The 25,067-nt window shown below is 36.2% G+C and overlaps 1 protein-coding gene across 1 annotated transcript; it reads left to right on the top strand.

The window, feature by feature from the left end:
• The first annotated feature begins 3,215 nt into the window (after positions 1-3,215).
• On the top strand, positions 3,216-22,521 carry LOC148939805 (nuclear protein 1). Its single transcript, XM_089106327.1, has 3 exons — positions 3,216-3,375; positions 10,949-11,108; positions 22,231-22,521. Exons 1-2 carry the CDS (start codon positions 3,309-3,311, stop codon positions 11,080-11,082), a joined length of 201 nt encoding a protein of 66 aa, XP_088962453.1. The 5' UTR covers positions 3,216-3,308; the 3' UTR covers positions 11,083-11,108; positions 22,231-22,521.
• The last annotated feature ends 2,546 nt before the right edge of the window (positions 22,522-25,067 follow it).

The raw sequence follows: 25,067 nt of genomic DNA, 5'->3' as shown, positions 1-25,067 counted from the left end.
GATTTTAAGGAAATTGGAACTTTGTGGGCGGGTGTAAAAAGGGAAGCTTTGAATAGATTGGGGTGGTGGAGGAGCGTGAGTGGCTCTGTTGGCCTCAGTCAGCTGGGTAATGCGGTGAGATGTTAGTAGTAGTAGTAGTATTCTCATATTCCCTTCAGTTACAAATATTTTACATTTTCACCAATCGTTTCTCGACTAACCAACCATAAATATACCAAGTACATCCCTTTGCATTACTTATTAAAACCTATGGGCTATTTATTTGACCCAATTTATACTAGAAACTGTTCTGTTTTCGATCAAACAAAGAAACAGAAGTGGCATATTTAGTCGTGTGGCTTTGCGCTTAACTGGTGTATTTCCCGTAATTTCCCTTTCAAGCTTTCTAATACAGGATGACCCCGTTTTCCGACTGAAATCCACGTCGTAGCCTCTCTGGAAGTCAGCGCTGCTAATTGGGGGGGATGTGCCCCCCAGGTTTAAACCTACTTGGTTTTTATTTTTGATATTTCAAAAATAGCTTTTTTAATATTTTCATTGAGCAGAACAAAGATTACCCCAGCTAGGTTTTTAAAAATACAACCCCAATACATTTAATTGAATTGGCGCAAATGTTGGTAGCACCCTTTACAATTCACATGTATTCAACGCATCAATTTTATCAAACTGTTCGTGGCAACAAACTACAGGTATGGAGCGATCCTGCCGAATAGGAACCGGAACTCTAAAAAATGTAACAATGATACCAGTACATACATCAAAAAAATCGGATTTTTTTGCGAAATTTAAATCTATAAGTTTCATCAAGTTTTGTTTTACCCATCAAAAGTTACGAGTTTGAAAAAATATGCCTTATTTTCGGAAAATAGGGGAAACACGACCCGAAAGTGGTAGAATCTTAATGAAAATCACACCATCTGATTAAGTGTATCAGAAAACCCTACTGTACAGGTTTCAAGCTTCTATCTGCAAAAATGTGGAATTTTGTATTATTTTTTTTCTCAGAAGAAAGACTACGGATGCGTGTTTATTTATTTTTTTTTTTCAGGGGTGATCGTATCGATCCAGTGGTCCTAAAATATCGTGAGAGGACTCATTAGAACGGAAATTAAAAGTTCTAGTGCTTTCTTTATGTGACCAAAAAAATTTGAAGATCAACTGGGCCCCTCCCACGCTCATTTTTTCCCGAAGTCACCTGATCAAAATTTTGAGATAGCGATCAGCATAGTCGAAAATTTAATAAATATGTCTTTGAGGATGACTTCATCCCCCACAGTTCCTGGGGGAATGTTGCAAGTTGTGAACTTCGCCCATTGTTTACATATAGTATTGGTTATTGAGAAGTATAAAGACGTTTTCAGGAGGTATTTTTTCTGGTTGGGGGGGGGGGGGTCAGAGAAGGGGATTACGTGGGAGGATCCTTCAATGGAGAATATTTTCATGGGGTAAGGGACATTTCTATGAAGGGGGCGCCGGATTTCCCAGCACTATTTAAAATGATCAGAAATTAATTTAAAAAAACAAGTTTTTTTTTCAAATGAAAGTAAGAAGTAACATTAAAACTCAAACCGAACAGGAATTATTACGTATATGAGTGGGTTCGCTCCTTGGTCAATAGGCCTACCTTGCTCTTTACGCTAAAGTTTTTTTTAGAACTTTCAAAAGAGCTATCTATTCTATTTAAACGGCCTTTGTGATTCGAACAAAATTCGATCGTATCGTATCTGTCGTATCTTCCGAAAAATCATAAAAAAGAGTAATATTAATATGCAAATCATGTACGGTGAGCCAAAATCGAAGCTGCTAATTCAAAAACGTTCAGAAATTAAATAAAAAAACATTTTTTTTTATTGAAAGTGAGGAGCGACATCAAAACTTAAAACGAACAGAAATTATTCCGTATATGAAAGGGACTTCTCCCTCCTCAACCCCTCGTTCTTTACGCTAAGGTTTTACTCTTTCTCACAACTCTACTTTTTAAAACAATAAAAAACTTTAGTGTAAAGAGCTGGGCGGTGAAGAAGAGACAGCCCCTTTCATACACGGAATAATTTCTGATCGTTTTAAGTTTTAATGTCACTCCTTAGTTTCAGTTTAAACAAAACTAGTTTTTTTTATTTAATCTTCTAAAAGTAATTTCATCATGTTCCAATGAATAAAGCAGTGTACATGTTTGCATTGCATATCTCCAAATTCAAATTGTCTTCAAATTCATAGTCTTCAAAACGAGTGTAAAACCTGGTGTTCCCTCAGCGGAAAATTTCATTTTGCACCCCTGCTTAAACCCATAAGCCTTGAGGCTCCTGGAGGGGGCTACCCAACTAATCCCTGGGAGGGTTAACCGACTACTTCACGATGGGGATCCTGAATTCTTCAAAAAATTTCAGTTTTTTCGTTTTTTTGCCAGATTTTTTCCGAGGTTGCACTGAAAATTTTCCCGTGGACCCTTTAAGCGAAATTCAATAGTATCCTTATTATATCTGGTCGATATAATAATAATAATAATATTGAAAACTCAAGATCACTTACTTAATGTTCCTTATGACTTGGAGCCAGTGTCGAGACAAAGACAAAGAGAAAGACAAGTGACAGAATAGATGGAAAAAATATAATTTGGGCTATATATTTGCACATTAGGGGTGATAGGGGGGTGAAGTATTTGGACAGTGTCAAGTTAGAAAACAATTCTTACTTCATAACATGCAGAGTAATTCTACCTAACATGATTTGCACGCAGACCCGTTATACTTTACCCCTCCCCCTAATGTGCAAATATATAGCCCAAATTGGTTTCTAAAGTACTATATTCTCAGCATATTTTGTGATGCTTTATTAGGATTCAGCGTCAGAGAAACAGGTTGTACTTAGATGAAATTTTTAGTGGTGTGGTTCCGCTCTTCACTGCTGTATTTTCGGTAAATTTTCCCCCATACTCTCTTAGATGTGATGTGATGACCCCATTCCCCCTCTATTCTGTGGACCCCATTTATTAGTTTCCCTGGAAGCATCCTTGAAAGTTCACATGTACATAGCGCATCAATTTTATCTTGAAAAATGATGACAAGATAATTGCATCATCTTTAAAGCATTTTGTATAATATTTTGGGATTATTTGTGAAAAAACTGCGCAGTTAAAGTTTTTTGGCATAGTTTGTAGATTTTTTGTAAACAAAAAATGATAAGAGGCTATAACAGCGCCATCGGAACCCATAGTAACAAAGGTTTTGGATTAGTGTCAAAACTCGTTATTCTGTTAATGTCTAGTTATTTGAAAGGAAGAGTTTCAGGGAGTAACATCAGTTGTGACGATGTCAGAAGACCATTTTGATAGATTTGAACATTTCAACTTTGATATGGACAAACATCTGTTTTCAGGTAAGTCAATTTAATAATGCAGTCGGCTTTTTTATGTAGCGAACTTTTTGGATAAATTTAATCGAAGTTGGATAGAAAAAAGCAATATCCCTATCGATTCTTCTTTCAACGTTCTTTCCAAATATAATAATCACTGCTTTTATAATCCCACCCCTCACCTCCCCCTCCGCCGCCTTTTGGGGCAAGACTTATTAGAAGATTCACTAACATTGTCTCCCTCTATATTACCCTCTCCCATCCCAAATTTTTGAAAATGCCCTGTTTGGTATTTTCGTTCGAAAACATTTAAAGGGACCTAGGTACTTCCGTTTTATATGGTACACACTCGGGAATTTGGATCGCGAAGATGAGACAGAAACAATTTTCACGGTTTTATACCAGACAATGGGCTTCGGCTTGGTGGAAAACTACATTGTAGCTATATTTTAATTAAATATTTAGTGTGATTTGATATTTTTATTAGGTTAGGTATTTAGTAGAATGTGTTCTGTGCAGCCCCCCTATCATAGTTTGTTGTTGTAGTTTTCATAATTTTGTTGCTAAAGAATTGCATTTTCATCATATTTCATTTTATATCATTAGCGTTCACCAAACTTCACTTCTCGAGTGGGTACCAAATAATACGGAATACAGAAAGTATAGTGGAATAGTTATAGAAAGCATTTGAAGGCGCTTTCACTATACTTTATCCCTCCCCCCTAATGTGGAAATATATGTGGGCAAATATAAATTTGGGCAAATATATAGCCCAAATTACTCATTTCCCCTGTTTTTCTGTTTCTTGATTTCGTCGGCGTTGATTCAATTTACGGTTGAAACAAGAGTGATGTATAGTGAAATGCATGGCAAATATATAATTTGGGCTATATACGAGCTCGTATTTGCACGTATTTGGGCTATATTTGGGCTTTGGGCTCGTATTTGCACATTAGCGGGGTTAGAGGCAGAGCCATTCTTAGAAGGTGGACAACCAGGGCAGTCTCCCTGGTTGCCGTGGCTTGAGGGGGTGGGAGCTAGGGAATTGCCACTTTGATCCAATTTTTCACTTTGATTCGTTTTTTTGGTACTTATCTGTTAGCCAGTACACACTCGAGAATTTGGATCTACAGGTACGGGATTGAATTAACTGAGGCGCTTGGGAGATGATAGGATATATATAATTTGGGTTGTATATTTGCACATTAGGGGAGGGGATGGGGGTTGCGGGTTAACTATAGCGGGCCTGCATGCAAAATGTAACCAAACCTGACCTAACCAAAAAATACCAACTATATATTTATTAAATTATAGCCACAATGTAGTTTTCCACTGAGCTGAGGATAACTGTCTCCATAGACAGACAGAAATAAACCGGTTATTGTCTGATTTTAAAGATCCAAATTCTTGAGTGTTTAATGGCTAACAGCAGGGCCATACCCAAGGTTTTTGGTGGGGGGGGGTCACAAAAAAATTCTTCGTGTGGACTTAGTCAAACGGTGAACCGTGAAGACCGTCAGTCAACCTCTTGTGAACGAGGACGCGTCCACTAGGCATAGTTTTTTATCTTTAAGGTTTTTTTGTACAGTATCGCAAAGTAGTTAAAGTAGTTGCAAAAGACTGAGCTTAGTCGAAAAGAGGAGTGAAGGTAGTGACCGAATTTGTCGCATTGTCATTGTTCTAGAAAGCACAGTTTTTACATGTCTACAAGCGGCACCCAAGTCACAGTCAACCGACTGAAGTGTTGCACAAAGGTAGCGCCAGGCAGAAAAGTTCCTTTACGCCATGAAGACACATAACGAACTGTGACTGATTCATGACGTCCAGCATTTGCGACGCTTTCGCAGACGTTTCTCCGTTGCTGTTCTCCTGAAGAGCTTCGAGATCTATCTGGAGTTCAAGGATTCTTTAGCAGACGAAGTTTGGACGCTGTGTCGAGCGACGACGATTTTTGGACAAACTATTTGATGTCGTTTGGAACCAAACAAGATTGGGAAATAAAGTGCTGCGAAGTGACTGTATCGAGTGGACTGGAATATGAATCAAGTGTAGCGTCTTAAAATTTAAACTGAGCATCAGCAACCGCTTCCGTGTTATTTAAGCCCGCAGTGGCAGATGAACAATACGCAGAAGACTTGCCAACGTCACTATTAGAAATAACTAACTGTTCGCTTGGGTACAAAAAAATGATGTTATATCACACTCCTTTTCTTTCTTCGAATCGCTCTTCAATTACCAAAGTCGAAAACTAAACTGACAAAACAAACTGTCTTGTGACCCCTTTATGTTTCTTGAAGTTCCGCAACGTATGACTCACTCACTGCAATATATTAGTGATTATCAAGGTTACTGTTTGCAAAAATTTGTTTATATATACTTTTGTTACTTTTTTACGATTCGGACAAAAATTTCGGTTGAGGGGGTTCAAACCGGGTAACCCCCTCCCCTGTGTACGGCCTTGGATGGCAGATAGGTAGCGTTTCTTGGCTTATATTTGAAACGGGAGGGGGCACTGTTGTTAATTTTTTCCCAGGCACCACCAGCCTTAGGAACGGCTCTGGTTGGGGTTAAAGTATAATGGAAGCGAAGCTCAGTTTCTCTGCATATTATGTAGTAAGAATTGTTTTCCTAATATTTTTCTTTCTCAATAGCCCTAATTCTAGGCTAATATCTCAAAGCTTGAAATGCTTCTAAGCGGGGCTCACAACTTTTGTTTAGGTCCGCATTCTTTGATCATTGTAAAACGATTTTTCCATCCCTTTAGAATCCAACAATTTCCTAATCACACTTCCATATTATCGTCTTTTACACCCAATACCCCTATGCACCCTTGGTTGCGAACATCTGCCTTAGGGCAGGAACACCCACTATGAGATGATTAATTTGTGGTCTTCGGGGTTTCTAGGAGACTAAACAGGTCTCCTAGAAACCTGGTCTCTAAGAGACTAAGCAGGAGAAAGGGGCTGGATTGTAGTTTTCCAAAAACTTCCTTTCTCAAGTACTTCAGGGGCTCATAGGAAATCGCCTTTAATTTCTGATCTACGGTGCCTACGAAGACAGGGACAAAGATCAACCCCACCCCCTTCTCCCTGAAACACAATACCTTTGCAAAACCCTAAAGTTTGGGTACATTTGGAAACATATCCGAAACTCTCCTGGCAAAAAAAATTCTTTCAAACTTATTCCTCCTGGAAAATTATTTGCTATAAATATAAGATATCATCTTTGGAAATTTTTTGTGAGGACCGTTGCTTTGATATTCAGTGGCCAGAGCTATTCCTCGAAAGCAACGAGAGAATTGTGGGGACAACTATATCTAAGAGGGGGAGAAAGAACAATGGGAGTAAGTACACACTAAAAGATGTTTGATCAAATTAATTCTAAGGGATGTTCTTCTGTATTGCCTCAGTCATTTTTTTCAAGCATAAACTCACAGAACTTCCACCGGCCTTTGGGGTAAACCCAAAACCACCCCCCTCTCCTTGAATATTGCAATATTTTTTAGTTCTGCAGCTAAGGCTCTTTGGTAGGACATCATTTGCAAAATTCGATGTATTCATTGGAAGCCTAGGTAAAGAATGCGTGTTGTTCTCTGGAATTATCAAAATCAAGGAGCTGTAAAAAATTTGAACTATCACTCTGTTACTGAAAATCCAAAGCCATACGCTTAATCTCAGAATCAGCTCAATTCTTAAAATGTACCAAATGTTAATGTAAAATAAGTTCGATGTTTCTCTGGGCATTGTTGGATCATGAGGGACAGAAATATTTGTATTCCCAGCACCAGCCAGGTTTTAGTGGTTTGGGCCCCAGGAGCACTGGGGAAATCCAAACCATTGGAGGGGATACAGGCCCATCTATATTATTTTTCTGGCTGATCCAATGATTAAACATACAAAGACATGGTACCTTTCACGGAACGTGGGCACAACAGGTGCATCAATTGGCAGGGTGGGGAATGGATCCCAGTGGCGGATCCAGGGGAGGGGGGCGACCCCTCCCTAACGTAGTCTAAAATAGTGTAACTTACTTAATTAACGCAAGATTGCGTTAATTATACTGACTCCTAACTCAAGTTTATTGGATCAAAATATTTTGCGCCCCCCCCCCCAAAAAAAAAAGAATCCCGGATCCGCTCCTGATGAATCTCTACATTTTGAAAGATACCTTTCTTTAGGTATTTCATCGAAAACTACCCTTTTTGTATTTCCACTGAAAAATATCATTCTTTGGTAATATCATTGAAAAAAAAAATACAAAAAACAATAAAACTTAAACCCCATCTCCCTAAATTTTGAAAAGCAAATTTTGCCTTATCCTAAATTTTTCGTGTATTTACGCTCCTGGATGGAAAGTGTTATATTTTCCAGAATTACCCTGACTTTGCAAAATTCGGCTATTCTTTGGTGGGGAATAGGAATAAAAGATAGAAAGTAAAAACAAAAAAAATTAGAGAGATAAATCAAGCACAGAGCTTGTCGGTACTAATTTGAAGCGTCAGTATTTCTACATTTAAAAAGAACACTAAAAAAATGTAGGCCCTTTCAACTTTTTCGTGCAGTTATTTCAGGAGGTCTTGAATCCAAACAAGACTGTTGCACCGGCCCGATTGTTGCATCGAAAGTTTGTCCAGTTGCAATGTTTTGTTTATATGCCCCCCATTTGTCACAATGGGGGGCATATAAACTTGAAAAATTATATGCCACATAATAAGTTATACGGGAATTGTCAAATCGACCTTAGACGAGATCAGGGCCAGTATTGGGTTATTTTAGATTGTTACGACCTTATGACATCAACATCATCAGCAATTACAAAAAAAAAGATTTTACGCTTTTCAGAAGAAATTTATATGTTTTTGAAGAAAGATTGATTTTAAGTTATATTAAATAAAAAAAACAAGTTTTTTTTAACTAAAAGTAAGGAACGACGTTAAAACTTAAAACGAACAGAAATTATTCCGTATATGGAAGGGACTGTCCTCTCCTCAACGCCTCGCTCTTTATGCTAAAGTTTTTTATAGTTTAAAAAAAATAAGAGTTGTGAGAAAGTCAAACTTTAGCGTAAAAAGCGAGGCGTTGAGGAGGGGACAGCCCCCTTCATAGCAATGTCCCTTCCCCCATGAAAACTTACTGCATGGAAAGATCCTCCCACATAACCACCAACCTGCCCACCCCCCTACTACCAGAAAAAATCCCCCCTGAAAACGTCTGTATACTTCCTAATAACCAATACTATATGTTAACATTGGGCAAAGTTCATAACTTTTAGCCCTCCCCCCAAGGACTTCGGGGGATTAATTCATCCTAAAGGACATATTTATCATATTTTCAACCATACTGAACAAAATGGCTATCTCAAAATTTTGATCAGGTGACTTTGGGAAAAAAATGAGCGTCGGAGGGGGCCTAGTTGCCCTCCATTTTTTGGTCAGTTAAAAAGGGCAATATAACTTTTAATTTCCAATCCAATGAGTTCTCCCACGATATTCTAGAATCACTGGGTCGATACGATCACCCCTGTGGAAAAAAAAAACAAAAAACAAATAAACACGCATCCGTGATCTTTCTTCTGGCAAAAAATGAAAAATTTAATTTTTGTAGATAGGAGCTTGAAACCTCTGCAGTAGAATTCTCTGATACGCTGAATAAGATGGTGTGATTTTCATCAAGGTTCTATAACTTTTAGGGGGTCTTTCCCCCTTTTTTTGAAAATCAGGCAAATTTTCTCTGGCGCGTAACTTTTGATGGTTAGGACTAAACTTGATGAAATTTATATATATGAAACCAGCATTGAAATCTGATTCTTTTGATGAATCTATTGGTATCAAAAAACCCATTTTCTAGAGTTTCGGTTACCATTGAGTTCGTTACCACGAACTGATTGAAACGTTCAAATTTGTTTTTGATCACATGAGTTATTTATAACTTTTGTAACTAATGATGATGGCGAGGAAGATGGAGGGGATGGGGGGATTCAGTAAAAGGAATTAGCTCTGAAATGAAATATTGTCCATTACCTTATTCGTGGAATTGCTGCTGAGCAGCCTAGTGTCGTTTTATGATATTGAGACCGTAAATTAATAGAGAAGGCTAATGTCCCCCTCTATTTTTATCGTGCGACGGATTGGGGACTTGATCTCGTCGTTATCAAAGAGTTTTAGATGATTGCTGCTACTTGTTGTAAAAACTAATTACTTAACTAATTGTTGTAAAAAATCTTTTGGTGTGAGCAGTGGCAAATCCGAGTCCCATAAATATTCGCCTTTTTCGCCGTCCAGTACGTATTAATTTAGCGTATCATTGCTGTATTCTCTGAACCGGAGACATGTTTTCATAGGTTCCAAATGTATTTTCTTAGGAAGTTGCTGAACCAAACATAGACCAAACATATATGCACAAATCCAAACATAGAGGAAATCAATCGATTACTAGAAAAGAACGATTACATAAATTATTTTAGGCCAAAATACAGTAGTTTTGTCTTATAACCACCACACTCAATATCTTGTATTGCGAACATGAGACAAAACCGGTTTTCATGGTCTTTACACCAGACAATATTAGCTTCGGCTCGGTGGGAAACTACATTGTAGCTATATTTTAATTAAATATTTATTTGCTATTTTGGTTACGTATTTAATTTAATGCGGCCTGCCCCCCCCCTCCATAATTCTTTGTCCTAGGTTTCATAATTTTGTTGACGAAGTATTATATTTTCATCATATTTTGTTTTATTTCATTAGCATTAGCCAAACTTCACTTTTCGACAGAACTTGAGTGTGGTGGCTCTAAGACACGAGTAGCCTACCCAAAATACTCTAGGACAAAATCTCTTAGAAAACTGAAATTTATATCATTACCTCTACCGTCTTCAATATTACCATCAGCATTATTACCATCACCAAAATCTGCAGCATTTCACCATAAGAGTGACCAGAAAAATTCTCCTAGAGGTAGTTCAAGCCGGTTACTAAAAACACAACTGAGTTTTTGAGCCGATACTTGGCAAATACACGTATCTTACTCTTCCCCACTGACTTCAGAAATGATTTTAAGCTTAAAGTTAGAAATAACTGAAAAATGTAAAAATGCTTATTTTTATGCTCCAGCCCCACACCATAGTCCCACTGGTCAATATTAAGCCAAGAGTTATGAATAAGATATGTTTTCCTTGATTTTAAAATCATAGTTCTGGTACTGAAGCAGAACATTGAAATGGCAGCCTTACTTGAAAAGCTTGTATCAACACTATTTTTTTAGACTCTTATGTCATTTCTAATTTATAGTAACAATTATTTCCTACTAATACTATGTCTGTGCATCTTTTGCCAGATTCATCTTACAGATAACTAAATTGATGTTTCAAGATTATACCTTTTTTAATTTAAAAAAATCTTGCCTTAAATTTTAACTCTGATTGGTCAAACATAAATTTTGAAAATTTTAACGCTGTTCAACTCGACAAATTGCGAACTGGATTCATAATTGTTGTTGTAGTCGTACGTAATTTTGATAAAAAAAAAGCCGTAATTTTTTAAGTTTAGGCCTATTTTATTTTCCATGTGAAACTACTTGACCTTGTCATGAACTTCTAGGGCAGAGTGGAAGGTTGCGGACGAAGCAGGAAGCTGCTCTTCATACAAACCGATTTGACCCTAGTGGACACTCAAGAAAGCTAGTAACGAAAATGAGAAACACGGAAATTAAAAAACGTGCTGACAAGAAATGAATTCTCCAGGGTTAAAAATTCTATAGGTAAGAAGTACTTTCATGATTCTTGGTTGGCGTTTTAAGATCATACCTTGCTGTTCAAGCCAAGGGACAGAAAGCTTCCTAAATAGGGGTTTCGGACAAGGCGGTTCTAATAGTAAACTTTGTGATTTGATCTAGGTCTATTTTAAGGAGTTAAGGGTTATTATGTTTCACAGAATGAGACGTAATTGTCTCTTACTAGGTTCCTAGCTACCGCTGCAACCCAGAAACAGATGGCGGATCTTGTGACGTCAGAAGGCGCAGATCTTATGTAGAGGTGCACTCGGTGATGGGTTTGGGAAAATCGGTCGACTAACCGATGCTGTCCTTGATTGTGTGAACTATTCGCGTCCTAAAGTCTTTCGCATTATGTATTGTCGTGATATAATCAGACCAACTGTTCCTAACAGCATACCTAAATTTGTCTTAAATTCCTGCAGTACAGAATTAGCTGGACCTTTGTCATTGCTTCTCCGGCTTTGTCTCCGCTCTGGAACATTTCCATACGCACAGAACTCCGCCTATTTCAATGCTATTCCTATATCGAATGGAGATCCAAAGAGCAATGGCTCGGCATATTATGGTAAGAGGTGTCATTCCATGGTGCCATAATTCAGGGGAGATAAAGATAAAATTTTTAAGTGGCCACTGATAAAAAAGAGTACGTTTTGAAGATGGAGTTCCAAAAGTTTGTGGTAGCTTAAACTCGTCATAATGACGTTCAAAGGGAATTCTGAGTCTAGGCTAAGTAGACAATTCGTTTTCTAGAATTTTTTTTTTTTTTACCGAGCAGCCCCATCATCTATAAAAATTTTGGACTCACTTGTGAATGGACTGCCCGAGAAGAGGGAGGGGATGAAATTTGTTAATATATGCATGACCTTTGGACGGATGTTACTCAGCCCGTGTAGCATTAATTCACCTAGGAAAAACAATAAGGTGACAGATAATATGAGGAGCAAAAATAATTGACTTTCAATCCACGCGAAACAAATTCAACGCTTCTATCGGGTAGCCATTCCCCCCTCCTCTTTTTGATTTTGCACTTACGGCAAATGATGAGAAAATAAATTTTTATTTAAAAAAATTCTTTCTGTATGTTGTAGAAATAAAGTTTGTCTTTGCCCACCACGGAACACATCCGGACATAGTTATATCCCATTTCATTTAATAATTTAAATGAAATAGTTATATCCATAGTTATATCACATTTCATTTGATAATTTAAAACTATATCTTCACTAAATTTTCAATCTTAAAGCTTGAAGCACTTCTCATCTCTTTGTTCTTGGTAATTTTGCTTCAGAATAATTTTTAATAACACTTATGTGTAATTGTGATCAATGGCAGATCCAGGAAGAGCCCGGGCCTCCAAGATCTTTTTGGCGCCCTCATTCCTTGCTTTTTTTTCACTCTTTTTTTTTTTAAAATAGATTTGTCAATTTTGTCAATTATTGACGCCCTTGTCACATTGGACCACCCTAAGATTTTGCTTATTGGCAATCCTGTCACATTGCCCCCCCCCCTCCAAGATTTTGATCGAGATCACACCTGATTATAATAACACTATAACTGATTTTGTTCATCCATCAGGGGGCCAAACGAATAGCCGGTCGGCCAAAAGTGAGATAAAAGAGGTAATAAAGAAGAAATTAAAGGAAATTGAAACGTCATGGGAGGACTTGACTTGACTTTGAATATGCTAGGGTGGAGGAGAAGCGTACGCAGCTATGTTGGCCTCATAACATAGGTAGCATAATATCACAACTTTTTTTTTTACAACATAAACAGTAACTACTTCTTTTAGACCAGGTTTGGATCTAGCGTTACTAATTGTAGTAACATTTTTCATTTTTTATTTTATTAGTTTGATTTTTTACGTTGACTCCCCGCGTTGTTTTGATTTTCTTTGTCTTTTTTGGCATTTTCCTTGAATTTTTATTTTATTTGCCCTGAAGAAGAGAGGCCGCTGTCCTCTCGAAATATTCGCTTGGTTTTCAGTATTTATGTTTGGCCTTAAAAACTTCATTTTTGATCGATTTTTCTTTATATTATATTAACATCTTTAATATTTTATGTTATGTAAAACAGCTAGTTCTATATAAATTTAAAAGTAATTCCTTGAAGTTTTGTGCCTATTCACCATGTACATTGACTCGTTCAGTTTTTTGGCATTTTCCTTGAATTTTTTTTTTTGTTCGCGCTGAAGAAGAGAGGCGGTTGTCCTCTCGAAATATTTGCTTGGTTTTTTAGTATTTTCGTTTGGGCTTAAAAACACCATTTTTGATCGTTTTTTCCTTATATTATTTTAACATCTTTAATATTTTAAGTTATGTAAAAATAGCTAGTTCTATATCAATTTAAAAGTAATTCCTTGAACTTTTGTGCCTTTTCACCATGTAAATTGACTCGTTCATTTTTTTGGCATTTTCCTTAAGTATTTTTATTTTGTTCGCGCTGAAGAAGAGAGGCGGTTGTCCTCTCGAAATATTCGCTTGGTTTATTAGTATTTTTGTTTGGGCTTAAAAACTCCATTTTTGATCGTTTTTTCTTTATATTATTTTAACATCTTTAATATTTTAAGTTATGTAAATATAGCTAGTTCTATATCTGTTTAAAAATAATTCTTTGAACTTGTGTGCCTGTTCAGCATAGAAATTGACTCGTTCAGTTGCTGAATATAATAATTATATAAAATAAGGAATGAAAGATACAGGTTTTTCTAAAATTTTTCTTTTGTTTTAATATTTATGAAGGGCCTGGGGGGATTTTTAGTACAGAGCTAGTCAAATTATTTAAAAAAAAATTGTTCTGACTGATTCAAAAGCTGGTTTATGGTAGTTCAGAAAATGTTCTTTAAAGGCAAAATTAATCTCGATTAATCTTTAAAAGTGTAATCCCGATTTTGGCATCGAGTTAAACGCAATGTTGGACACGTGTTTAAAGTTTAAGTTTATCACGAAGCTGAATGAGCATTGAGCATAGCATACATGTCATGGACAAAAAATTCAAAATCGTAAAACAGAACAACTAATAATTTATAATTCCCTGCCTTAGTTATCGTATGGCAGTTAAGCCTGGTTTTTAAAATATATATTTAGAAGAAATATTAATTACTTACCAAAGATATATGAAATACTTAAAAGTATTTTAAAAAGAAAATGTGTATGAATTTGGATGAAAAAAATTGTATATTGCTAGAAAAATTTCCACATACACTTGGGATTCTCTAAGGTCTTAAGCTAATATTTTTTTTGTTTTTATACTATTTGACTGATTTTCTCCCATTTATTACTATTTTGTTTATTTTTATCTTATGAGCATAAGCTCATCCAATGAAGAGGCTTCTGACTTGAACACCCTACCCCCCCTCCACGCTAAGAAAAAAAACAGAAAATTTGAGTCAAAATAAGCCCCTCTTTCGTTGCTGGCATTCAAGTCAATTCATGAAAAGGAGGGGGAGGTAGATTTATTTTTTTTTAATTTAAGGGGAGGGTGAAATTTTTTTGTTATATCGATGTTTTCAATGAAATGCCATAAAAAGGTATTTTTTTCAAAGAAAATACCAAAAAAGGTATTCTTCAAAACCTAGGGAAGGAGCAAAAGAGCTTAGGGGAATTCCCTAGAACTGATGCACCTGCATACCTGACCCAAAATAGCTATTTTTCAAGCTAAAATTATTAGTAAGCATATAAGAAGAACCCCTATATGCTTACTATGAACAGCGAAAATGTTGGCCCCAAAACGATTTTCACTAGGTTCGAAGCACAACCCTCTACTTAAACATCTTTTAATGCTCCCAAAAATTTTAGCTTTGTGTTTCTATGTTACCTTTGTACTAAGTACTGTAATTGACTTTAATATATAGCTCTCTCATATAAGGGCATATTTGTTCTAATTCACATAGAAGATTTCACAATTACAAAAAAAAAGAAAGAAAGAGAGAGAGAGAGAGAGAGAGAGAGAGAGAGAGAGAGAGAGAGAGAGAGAGAGAGAGAGAGAGAGAGGAGAGAGAGAGAGAGAGAGAGAGAGAGAGAGAGAGAGAGAGAGAGAGAGAGAGAGAGAGAGAGAGAGAGAGAGAGAGAGAGAGAGAGAGAGAGAGAGAGATTTCCATGGCTCAGAGACACGTGGTCGGGGACATCGACCTTTTGACCCAATGTGGCACCAGTGAGTCCCACCTCGATGAAGTCACTTAATGTATTGAAGTATAGGAGGCAACATTTTATTAGAGAAAGTTGTCAGTAGCCAAAAAAAGTCAATGACAACTGACGAGTCATTGAACCTAATGTTTTTTAAATAAAATGAAATTAGCGATCAATGACCTGAATTGTTATCGCGTTTAATTAAAATAAACCGCAAGGTGTTGCTATCCGGTGACAAAAAACCGGATAGCCGGATAGCCGGAAAACCGGATTATTCAAAACTCAGTGTTAGACAGGTTTCTAAACTTCCACAACTTCATCGTGGGCGTTTCTAGGGGGGGGGGAGGAGTCCCCCTAGAAAACAGAAGAAATCTTTCTTCAAGCATAAGTTTTGAAGAAGACGATAAACCCCCTTCCCTTCTTGATGAACCCAAAGAAGTAAATTTGTCTTATTATTAGTTGCTTTTGTGTTGTCGAGAGGAGTAGCTCATTTATTATATATTCCACTTCCGTAGTATTTACATGGAGTAGCTGTTCTATGTAAGAAAAATAATAATAACTTCATTGCTCTAAAAGCTCTAAGGCCATGACAACGCAACATAATAAATTCAATTCTAATTGACGTAAACAAAACTGACAAAATACTTCATAAACATAAATACTACACAAACAAAAATATTGAACTAATTACAAAAATTTGTTTCTATAGTCCATTTTCTTTTCTGAAAAATCGTCTTAATCTTTCAACACTTACAAAGAACCTCTCAGTTCTTACTATACCTGCCAGCCAGCCTACAATCTTCATCAAACGTACAATCTTCTGTAGGTGTCCTCACACTTCTTTTCGCAACTGACTCAATTTTTCACATCCATCCATCATATAAACCACAATATCTCCATACATGGGGAAAAAGTAAGGACAGTATGGATGTCCAAAAGCAAGGACGTCCCTAAATATTTCCTTCTTCTCCCAAGTGGTAAACTTTTCGCCCTCAATTCAATAAATTTTACCTCCTCCTTTTTAAAGGTCTTTTAAAGGGGACCTTTTATAAGGTCCCCCTTTAAAAGTAACCCTTCACCCCTCATCTACTTTAAACCACGTGGAGTCACTGGGAGTCGGAGAGGCTTCTTTCATGCCGTCATACCTGTACCTTTCGATCAAGATAAGTTTTATATTTTGTTATTCAAACTTATATGATATTTTCATATAAAATACCTTCCTGTTTATATGACAAAATGTCTCTTCTCTAGTCAACAAGAGCGGATCTAGGATTTTTGTTCGGGGGTGGGGGGGGGGGTTACCCGATTTTTTCGAATGGACTTTGTCTAACATCCTGCGTAAGCTGGTCAGAACCATTTTTTCGACTAATTTTCGTCTCGGTCAAAAATTTCGGGTTGGGAGGGGTTCAAACCGGGTAACCCCCCCCCCCCCTGGATATGGCCTTGCTAGTCAAACATTAAAATGTGCAAAAATATGGACACTTGGACGTAAAATGCACTGTTTTATGAACAGAATTAAAAAAAAAAAAAACAGTAAAAACGTCATGATTTCACATTGGGGAAAAAAGAAAATGCACTGATTTATGAATAGAATTAAAAAAACACACAGTAAAAACGTCACGATTTCACACAGGGTAATAAAGGCGTCAACAATTATATTTGTTGACACCCCATTTAGTGTTAATTACTAGACGTATTTCGCGTCTGTCGCTTTGTCGGATGGTCAGCTGATCCACCCTTCTTGGAAAAATCTCTCGTGAAGCACTAAAATATGCAAAAATTGTATACTTTTATATATATATATATATATATATATATATATATATATATATATATATATATATATATATATATATATATATATATATATATATATATATATATATATATATATATATATATATATATATATATATATATATATATATATATATATATATATATATATATATATATATATATATATATATATATATATATATATATATATATATATATATATATATATATATATATATTATTGAACAGGAAATAAAAAATAGTTCCATTTTCAAAAGCCGAAAAAATTTCTCCTGGTTACACTTGCCGTTGGACGTACGGACGTAATTGCACTTTGGAGTTGGACGTAAAATGCACTTTCGGCACCCAGGCAAAAAAAATTGGAAAAAACATTGTAAATTGTCATGATTTAATATTGGGAAAATAATTCGGATAGTCTGCTGACCCACCCTTCTTGGAATATTCTCTCGCGAGACACTAAAGCATGCAAAATATGGACACTTGAAAGTAAAATGCACTTTTTTATGGTTCGCCACCCCCCCCCCTCCCATTAAAAATTAGGCACCCTGGGACGGTATCTAAAAAAAGGCACTAAGAACACGCCATGATTTGAAATTGAGAGAGAGGTTTCAGCAATTATTAGGCGTGTTACACTTGGTAACAGTAATGAACATGGGAGAAGATGTTTTAGTGGAGAAAGTGATTAAGAGTCACTGAACCCTATTTTCTCGAAGCAAAAAAAAAAAAAATAAAATAAATGCGTTCAATGAACCGAATTGTAGTCACGTCTGACTGGAAATGTCTGCAAGTTGGACAATAAGTTGCATAGCAACGTCATCTATTAACGATCGTGACTGGTCGGCAGCTGTAATTCTAGCGCATTTTGCTACAAGACACCCATTTTACATTACTACTACTAATACTAACCATACAAAGCATAACCTCACTGCATCATTACTCACCGCAGCACAAAGCCGCCTGAGGCCAACACAGCTACGCACGCTCCTCCTCCATCCTAGTCTATTCAAAGCCACCCACTTTAAACCCTCAAAGAAAGTTCCGATTTCCCTTAAACCTTTCCTTACGACATCGACTCACTCCAACCGCGGAAGACCTGCTTACCGTCAACCCTATATAGTTAGCCGGAAAGGACAATCTTCGGCAATCTGCCATCCTTCATCTGCAAAACGTGCCCTAGCAATTTCAGCCTTTCTCTCTTTATAGTCATAGAAAGATGGATTGAACCACAGTTTTGTACAGCCTACTGTTTAAATACAGTCAGTCAGCCAGGTACCGAGAACAATCCGTAAGCAATTTCTTTGGAAAACAGAGGGGAAAACTTTTTTTCACTGTTATTAACAGTCAATTAATGTTTTAATAGGCATCAATGATGCGGACAGTCTATTATATATTGTACAGCTCCGGTAATGGCAGAGGAAACCCTTTTGTGTTTCTCTTCTCCCCCCTCCATCTGTCTATGGCTTTATAAGTAAAAATGCTATTTGAATATCTACCTTGTTTTATCTCTCGACTGTGGTATCGCGTTGAAAATTACAGAGACAGTTTGACAGTGGGGAAGGGGAAGAGGAAACTTTTCGGATTGTTTGTTCGAGAGGGGGGGGGGACAATTCTCTCGTCCTCGGTAGCATTTTTTTTGTTTTAAGCTTGTCGTTAGACAGGCTTCCCTGCTAACCTTTACATATAAAACTTAAGTTTTAGCTATTTTTATGCATGAGAAATTCCAGAAAGACAAAAATCCAAGTATTTCAAGAACCAAATCATATACGGGAAAATGAATTGTATCAATTAATAGAACATAATAAACTCAAGAATGTAGGTTTCAAACCTCGGCCTGACAAAAGATCGTATAACGCCGTACTGCAGACTCTTGAATTTGAAGGTCAGGGGGCCAAAGATATTTCACCAAGTAGAAGATTTTGGCTCTGAAAAATATATCTTTAAATCTGAATATAAAAAATCATATAAAAGCCTTTTGAATTAGCACAGCCGAGACGCTGACTCTTGAATTTGAAGACAATGGGTTGAAAGATTTTTCACCAAGTAGAAGCTGCTTCTTGAGGAGAATATTTCTTTAGCCCTTAATACCCAGACTTTCATGTGTGAACATAATGGTTAGGACCTGCTTCACTTCATGGCTCTTTGTCCTGATTTACATTATTTAAAGAAGAATTATTTTCGAGGGAGTCAAGTGAGTGGTTTGGGAGTCAGGGAGGATGAATTAAGTGGTCTCAGTAATGGGATGAAAATATTATGGGACAAAAAAAAAAATGTTTTTTAACACTTTAAAAAATTTTGTTTTTTGTTTTTTTTTACACAAAAAAACTCATCAAAAATTTGTTTATATGCCTTTTTGTTACATTTTTACGAGTCAGACCGAAAATTCGGTTAGGGGGCTCAAACCCTGTAGCCCCTGTATTTAACCTTGTTATATCCTTAAATACTCTTAAAACATGCTTAATGACTGATTCTAACACAATCGATTTTGTAATATTTGGTCAAATTCATACAACAAGCCAAAAAAAGGAACAAAAAAGATTACAAAATGTATTAAATTGGTAATAACCCACAGAGAGAGATTTTGTAAGGGGAGGGGGGGTGCCTCAGTTATTATTGATTGTGTTTGATTTGTTTTCTCTGTTATTTTCTTTTTCTGTAGCCATAGCCTATGTGGCTTTAAAGCGTCATATTTATCTATCTATTATTATCATAGGTGAGTTTCAAGTATCATTTTGTTGTGTTATCATAATGGTATTGTGGGTTTTATTTTTGCTATTGTTGTTATGGTATTGTTAGGTATGTTATGCAGTATCAGTAAATGTTTTTTGTTCTCTTGTTTTTGCATTGTCTCAAATTCACATTTTGCAGCAATAAATGACTATCGCCATCTATACGCACCTTGGCTATTAATTATCTTTCAGAACAAAATTTAAATGATTTAGTTGACAAAATATTGTCAATATTGTCAACTTTTTTTTGTTTCATTTTTTTAAGGTCGAACATTAACTTAGGCTTTATCCATGACCAGGTTACGATAATTTCACCTTCTCAGCTACTCAATGGCGCCCAGAAGCTTAATTCCAGGGGGGGCAAACCTCGTCTAATTGGCACTTTTAATGATATATAATAGAAATCTCAGAACAAAAATATAAAAATAAGGCAGCATCATTCAGCATCTGCCCCCCTATATGGGCGCCCATGCAGCTACTTCTCTGTACTGTTTACTTCACTACTCCCACCTAAGCTCCTCGGGCCCTAACTTTATGTATCTCTAATTAGTGCACAACTATTTTAGTATAATAAGTTGATCGATTTAATATATTGAGAGTTAGCATATTTCTGGTAATATTTCTATACGAATTTTCAAGTCTATAACAATTATCATATAGAAGTAATGCTATGGCTATTGGTTTTTGAAGCAAAGGTTAAGCTTGGTCTTTGCAAGTGAGATTTGTCAGTATACCTTATTGACCGAAAAATTAAATTAGTGAAATTTTGTTTTGCCCCAAAAGATTTACCAGACTAATAAGTGTGTTTTAAATTAAAAATTAAATTAATTAATCAAATTAATTTTTAAATTAATAATAAAAATTAAAAAGTGAAATTCTTTTTTGCCCCAAAAGATTTGCCAGACTAATAAGTGTGCTTTAAATTAAAAATTAAATTAATTTTTAAATTAAAAATTAAAAATAGTGAAATTCTTTTTTGCCCCAAATGAATTTACCCGACTAATAAGTGTGTTTTAAATTAAAAATGAAAAATTAAATTAATTAATTAATTTAATTAATGTCTAAATTAACAATAAAAATTAAAAATAGTGAAATTCTTTTTTGCCCCAAAAGATTTGCCAGACTAATAAGTGTGCTTTAAATTAAAAATTAAATTAATTAAATCAATTTTTAAATTAAAAATGTGAAATTCTTTTTTGCCCAAAATGAATTTACCCGACTAATAAGTGTCTTTTAAATTAAAAATGAAAAATTAAATTAAATTAATTAAATTAATTTTTAAATTAAAAATTATAAATAGCGAAATTCTTTTTTGCCCCAAAAGATTTATCAGACTAATAGGTGTTTTTTAAATTAAAATTAAGTTAATTTTTAAATTAAAAATTAAAAATAGTGAAATTCATTTTTTTCCCAAAAGATTTACCAGACTAAAGTGTGTTTCTAGTAATTATCTGTTATAGCAACCCAAGTCAAGAAGTGAAGTTAGGTTAATCCTAATGAAATATACCCAAGTATGATCAAAATATAAGACTTTAGAAACAAATTTGGGCTATTTAATTGCAAATTAGTGGGAGTGGTGGGGGTAAAGTACAGTGGGTCTGCATGCAAAATGTGTTAGGTACAATTCTTCTGCATTTTATAATGTAAGAATTGTTTTATAACTTCACACTGTCCAAATACTTAACCCTCACCCCCTAGTGGGCAAATATACAGCCCAAATTATATTTTTCCCATATATTCTGTCACTTGTCTTTGTCTTGTCTCACGCTAAGATGAAAGAAACTAACGAAAGCAACCGGTTCTGCTGTGCGTCAATGGATAAAGAACTTGGGGTCGCTATAACAAAAAAGTAGTCTACCGTGTTTTTTTTTGTTCTTGAGACATAAAAGACCGAAATTGCCTTTACTGATGAAAAAATCATCTTTTGTAAAAAACAGTTACAATCAGTTTTCAAATTGACAACCAATTGCATTCAACTTCAAGGAAATTACCAATTAATTGCCAGATGACAGAACTACATAAAACTACATAAAAAAAGTCTCTTCTTTAAATTATTGTTTTGTAATATACGAATTTTGGATGACCACAGCAGTGGCGTCAGATACTACGGATTTTGCCCCTCCTTTGATTTTGAAAGCATTCCTTGTTTTGGGGGGGGAGGAGGAGTGTACTTAACTTAAATAAAAAATACCTTTTTTGGTATTTCTCAGTGAGTTGTTCATCCTATTTTTTCCTCCCTTTCCTAGATTTTGGAAAATACTCTTTTTTCGGGGGGGGGGGGGGGTATTTTTGTTAAAAAATCTTTTTTGGTATTTTTCATTGAAAATTGAAAGGAAAGTTCCCCCCCCCATAGACATTGGAAAATACATGTATCCCCCCAAAAAATTTCATAAATGGACGCCACCTGGCCGCAACTAACATACTAGCTTGTTATCTTAAGATATTTTCCTTTTTTAGATCCTGGACTTCCGATCTCGTTTTATGGCCTTCGTAATTGGAATGGACTGCTTTTGTTCAATTTAATTTTTCTCAGTGGTGCTGGTAATTTAGCAACATGTAGGGCCCTTGGTCACAAAAGGGTTGAACATAGTTCCAAAAATGTGATATTTCGTGTTTTATATTCACTCCTTTCTTTTTCACTGGCATCACTGTTTGAGCATGTTTTTCTTAATATTGTACTCGGTTGTGGTTTTCTTGCTTCTACTGTCTTTTGTATTCATTTTATCTGTTAATAAAATTTTTGTATAATTTGGTTCTTATTAAAACCAAGGAAGCCATCGCACGTGTCGCTACTACCCGAGGATTATAATTTCCTCCTCATTAAGGCTCCTCAGGTGAGACCAAACTCGAATATTCTCATGGACGGAGACTGGAGCTCTGAACCAATACATAGCTAAGGCCAGATGTTATATATAAAACACCAAAGAAAGTTTGGTTTAGTTTGGACCTAAAGGTTCTAGTGCCGTCATACTTACTTACTACTTACTATAATTACACCAAAGAGAGTGGAAATTAAATCTGACTGTTTGAATTGGTTAAGTGGAAACTTGCACAACCATATATATTTGTAGCCATTTAAACCAGAAACCATATGGCTTACACCATACACCATAACGTACCAAGGTCAGTGAAAATTAAATCTTATAGTTTGAATCGGTTAAGCAGAAACTCGTACAACCATATACGTCTTAAAAATTAGGGAAAATCAAGAATTCAATCTTTAATGAGCAAGTACCCCATAAACAGTTAGCCTATACAGTTTTTAGGACTATGGGGCGTCCAAGTATAAAAAAAGAAAAAATATGGATGACAAACTAGCTAAAAAAAAAAAAAAAATATAGGATCGAAAAGCTTAAGTAGATGTAGTTGTCTTTAAGAATGGACACATTGTTAACATTTGAATTTTTATTGACAAGCATTCTCAAATTTAACTTATTATTTTGCGTGTTTATTCTTACAATTGAACGCGGTAACACTTATGAAAATGTAGTACACTCCTAAAAACTTCATAATTTTGTAAGGATCAAAACGAAAATCTAAAAATCGCCATTTTCAGGTATGAAGAGACAACCGGTAATAAGTGAAGAGAAAATGAAGAGGTGAGGTTGGGTAACAAAAAGATCGATCGAGTGAATACCTTCACTCACCTTGGTAGTATTATTAGTAAAGATGGTGGATGCAGAGAAGATGTACAAAGTAGAATAGCCAAGGCCCAGAATTTTTTTTTAACGGGTGAAAAAGTTTGAAAGAATAGGTAGATAGGTCGGGAACCCGCACTATAATACTGGAAGCTACAGTGATAACAGAGGCCAAGCATGGTTCAGAAACGTGGGCACTTCAGAAGACGTAGGAGACTTTGTTAGATGTTTTCGAGAGAAGCTGTTTACGAATAGTCTGGGGCGCCCGCTTCACTGACCGTATCAAATGACAAGCTGAAACAGAAATATGGTTCTATTCCAGTTTCCAGGGGCGAAGTTTAAGATGGAGATGGAAGCTTAAGATGGGAGGAAGGAAGTGAAGAGGATATTTAAGATGTGATGAAATGAGAGGAAGTTTGAGATAGAGGGGACACGTTTTCCGGATGAAGGATGACAGATAGCGAAAGATCACTCTTTTCAGCCTAGGACCAAACAAAAAGTAGGTCTGTTCCAGCGTTTCCAACGCGGTACAATTGTACCGTTTTTGGTACAATTTAGAGGTCCTGGCACAGTGCAGTCCATTTGGGAATTGTTGGTACAATCAGATTTCCCAGTACATTTAGATTTTACTTGCTTCTTTTTAACTCCAATATCTATTCCAAGTTTTAGTCTATTGAAAGTTTTCTTATTGTTAGGGCAAATTTTTTAACTTGCTGTTCCAGTGGTACCAATCCTTTCTTGCGGTACAATTTTAATCGGAAAAATGGTACAATTTTTTTAAGCGTTGGCAACACTGGTCGGCTCCGAAAAAAGTGCCAAGAGGTCGTAAGGAATGATTTAAAGGAAATTGGAACATCTCTGGGAAGGGGGAGGTGAAGCTTTGGATAGGTTGGTGTGGACGAGGAGCGTTCGCAGCTGTGATCGTCTTTTGTGGCTTGATGCTGCAGAGTTGCTAGTAGTAGTCAGTCCTGGCTAGTCCCAGTAGAAGATAAGAACCGGTCGTAAGGAATGATTTAAAGGAAATTGGAACATCTTTCGGAAGGGGGAGGTGAAGCATTGGAGAGGTTAGGGTGGAAGAGGAGCATTCGCAGCTGTGATGGCCTTATGCGGCTTGGTGCTGCAGAGTTGCTAGTAGTAGTCAGTCCTGGCTAGTCCCAGTAGAAGATAAGAACCAGTCGTAAGGAATGATTTAAAGGAAACTGGAACATCTTTGGGAAAGGGGAGGTGAAGCATTGGATAGGTTGGGATGAAAGAGGAGCGTTCGCAGCTGTGATGGCCTTATGCAGCTTGGTGCTGCAGAGTTGCTAGTAGTAGTCAGTCCTGGCTAGTCCCAGTCGGAGATAAGAACCGTCGTAAGGAATAATTTAAAGGAAATTGGAACATATTTGGGAAGGGGGAGGTTGAGCTTTGGATAGGTTGGAGTGGACGAGGAGCGTTCGCAGCTGTGATGGCCTTATGCGACTTGGTGCTACAGAATTGCTAGTAGCAGTCAGTCCTGACTAGTCCCAGTAGGAGACAAGAACCGGCCTCAATTAGCAATAGTGTGAAGGAGAGATGGACAGAACATTTTCACCATTTGTTAAACCATGATAAAGTTGTAATCATGAGAAAGACAACAATGCAAAGAATTCTTTCATAATCTAGAAGTAAAGCTTA

Source organism: Artemia sp. Qi Xiang Cuo, chromosome 20, assembly GCF_049724085.1.
Source record: "Artemia sp. Qi Xiang Cuo chromosome 20, ASM4972408v1, whole genome shotgun sequence".
NCBI lineage: Eukaryota > Metazoa > Arthropoda > Branchiopoda > Anostraca > Artemiidae > Artemia > Artemia sp. Qi Xiang Cuo.
This window is presented reverse-complemented; position numbering and strand designations above follow the sequence as displayed.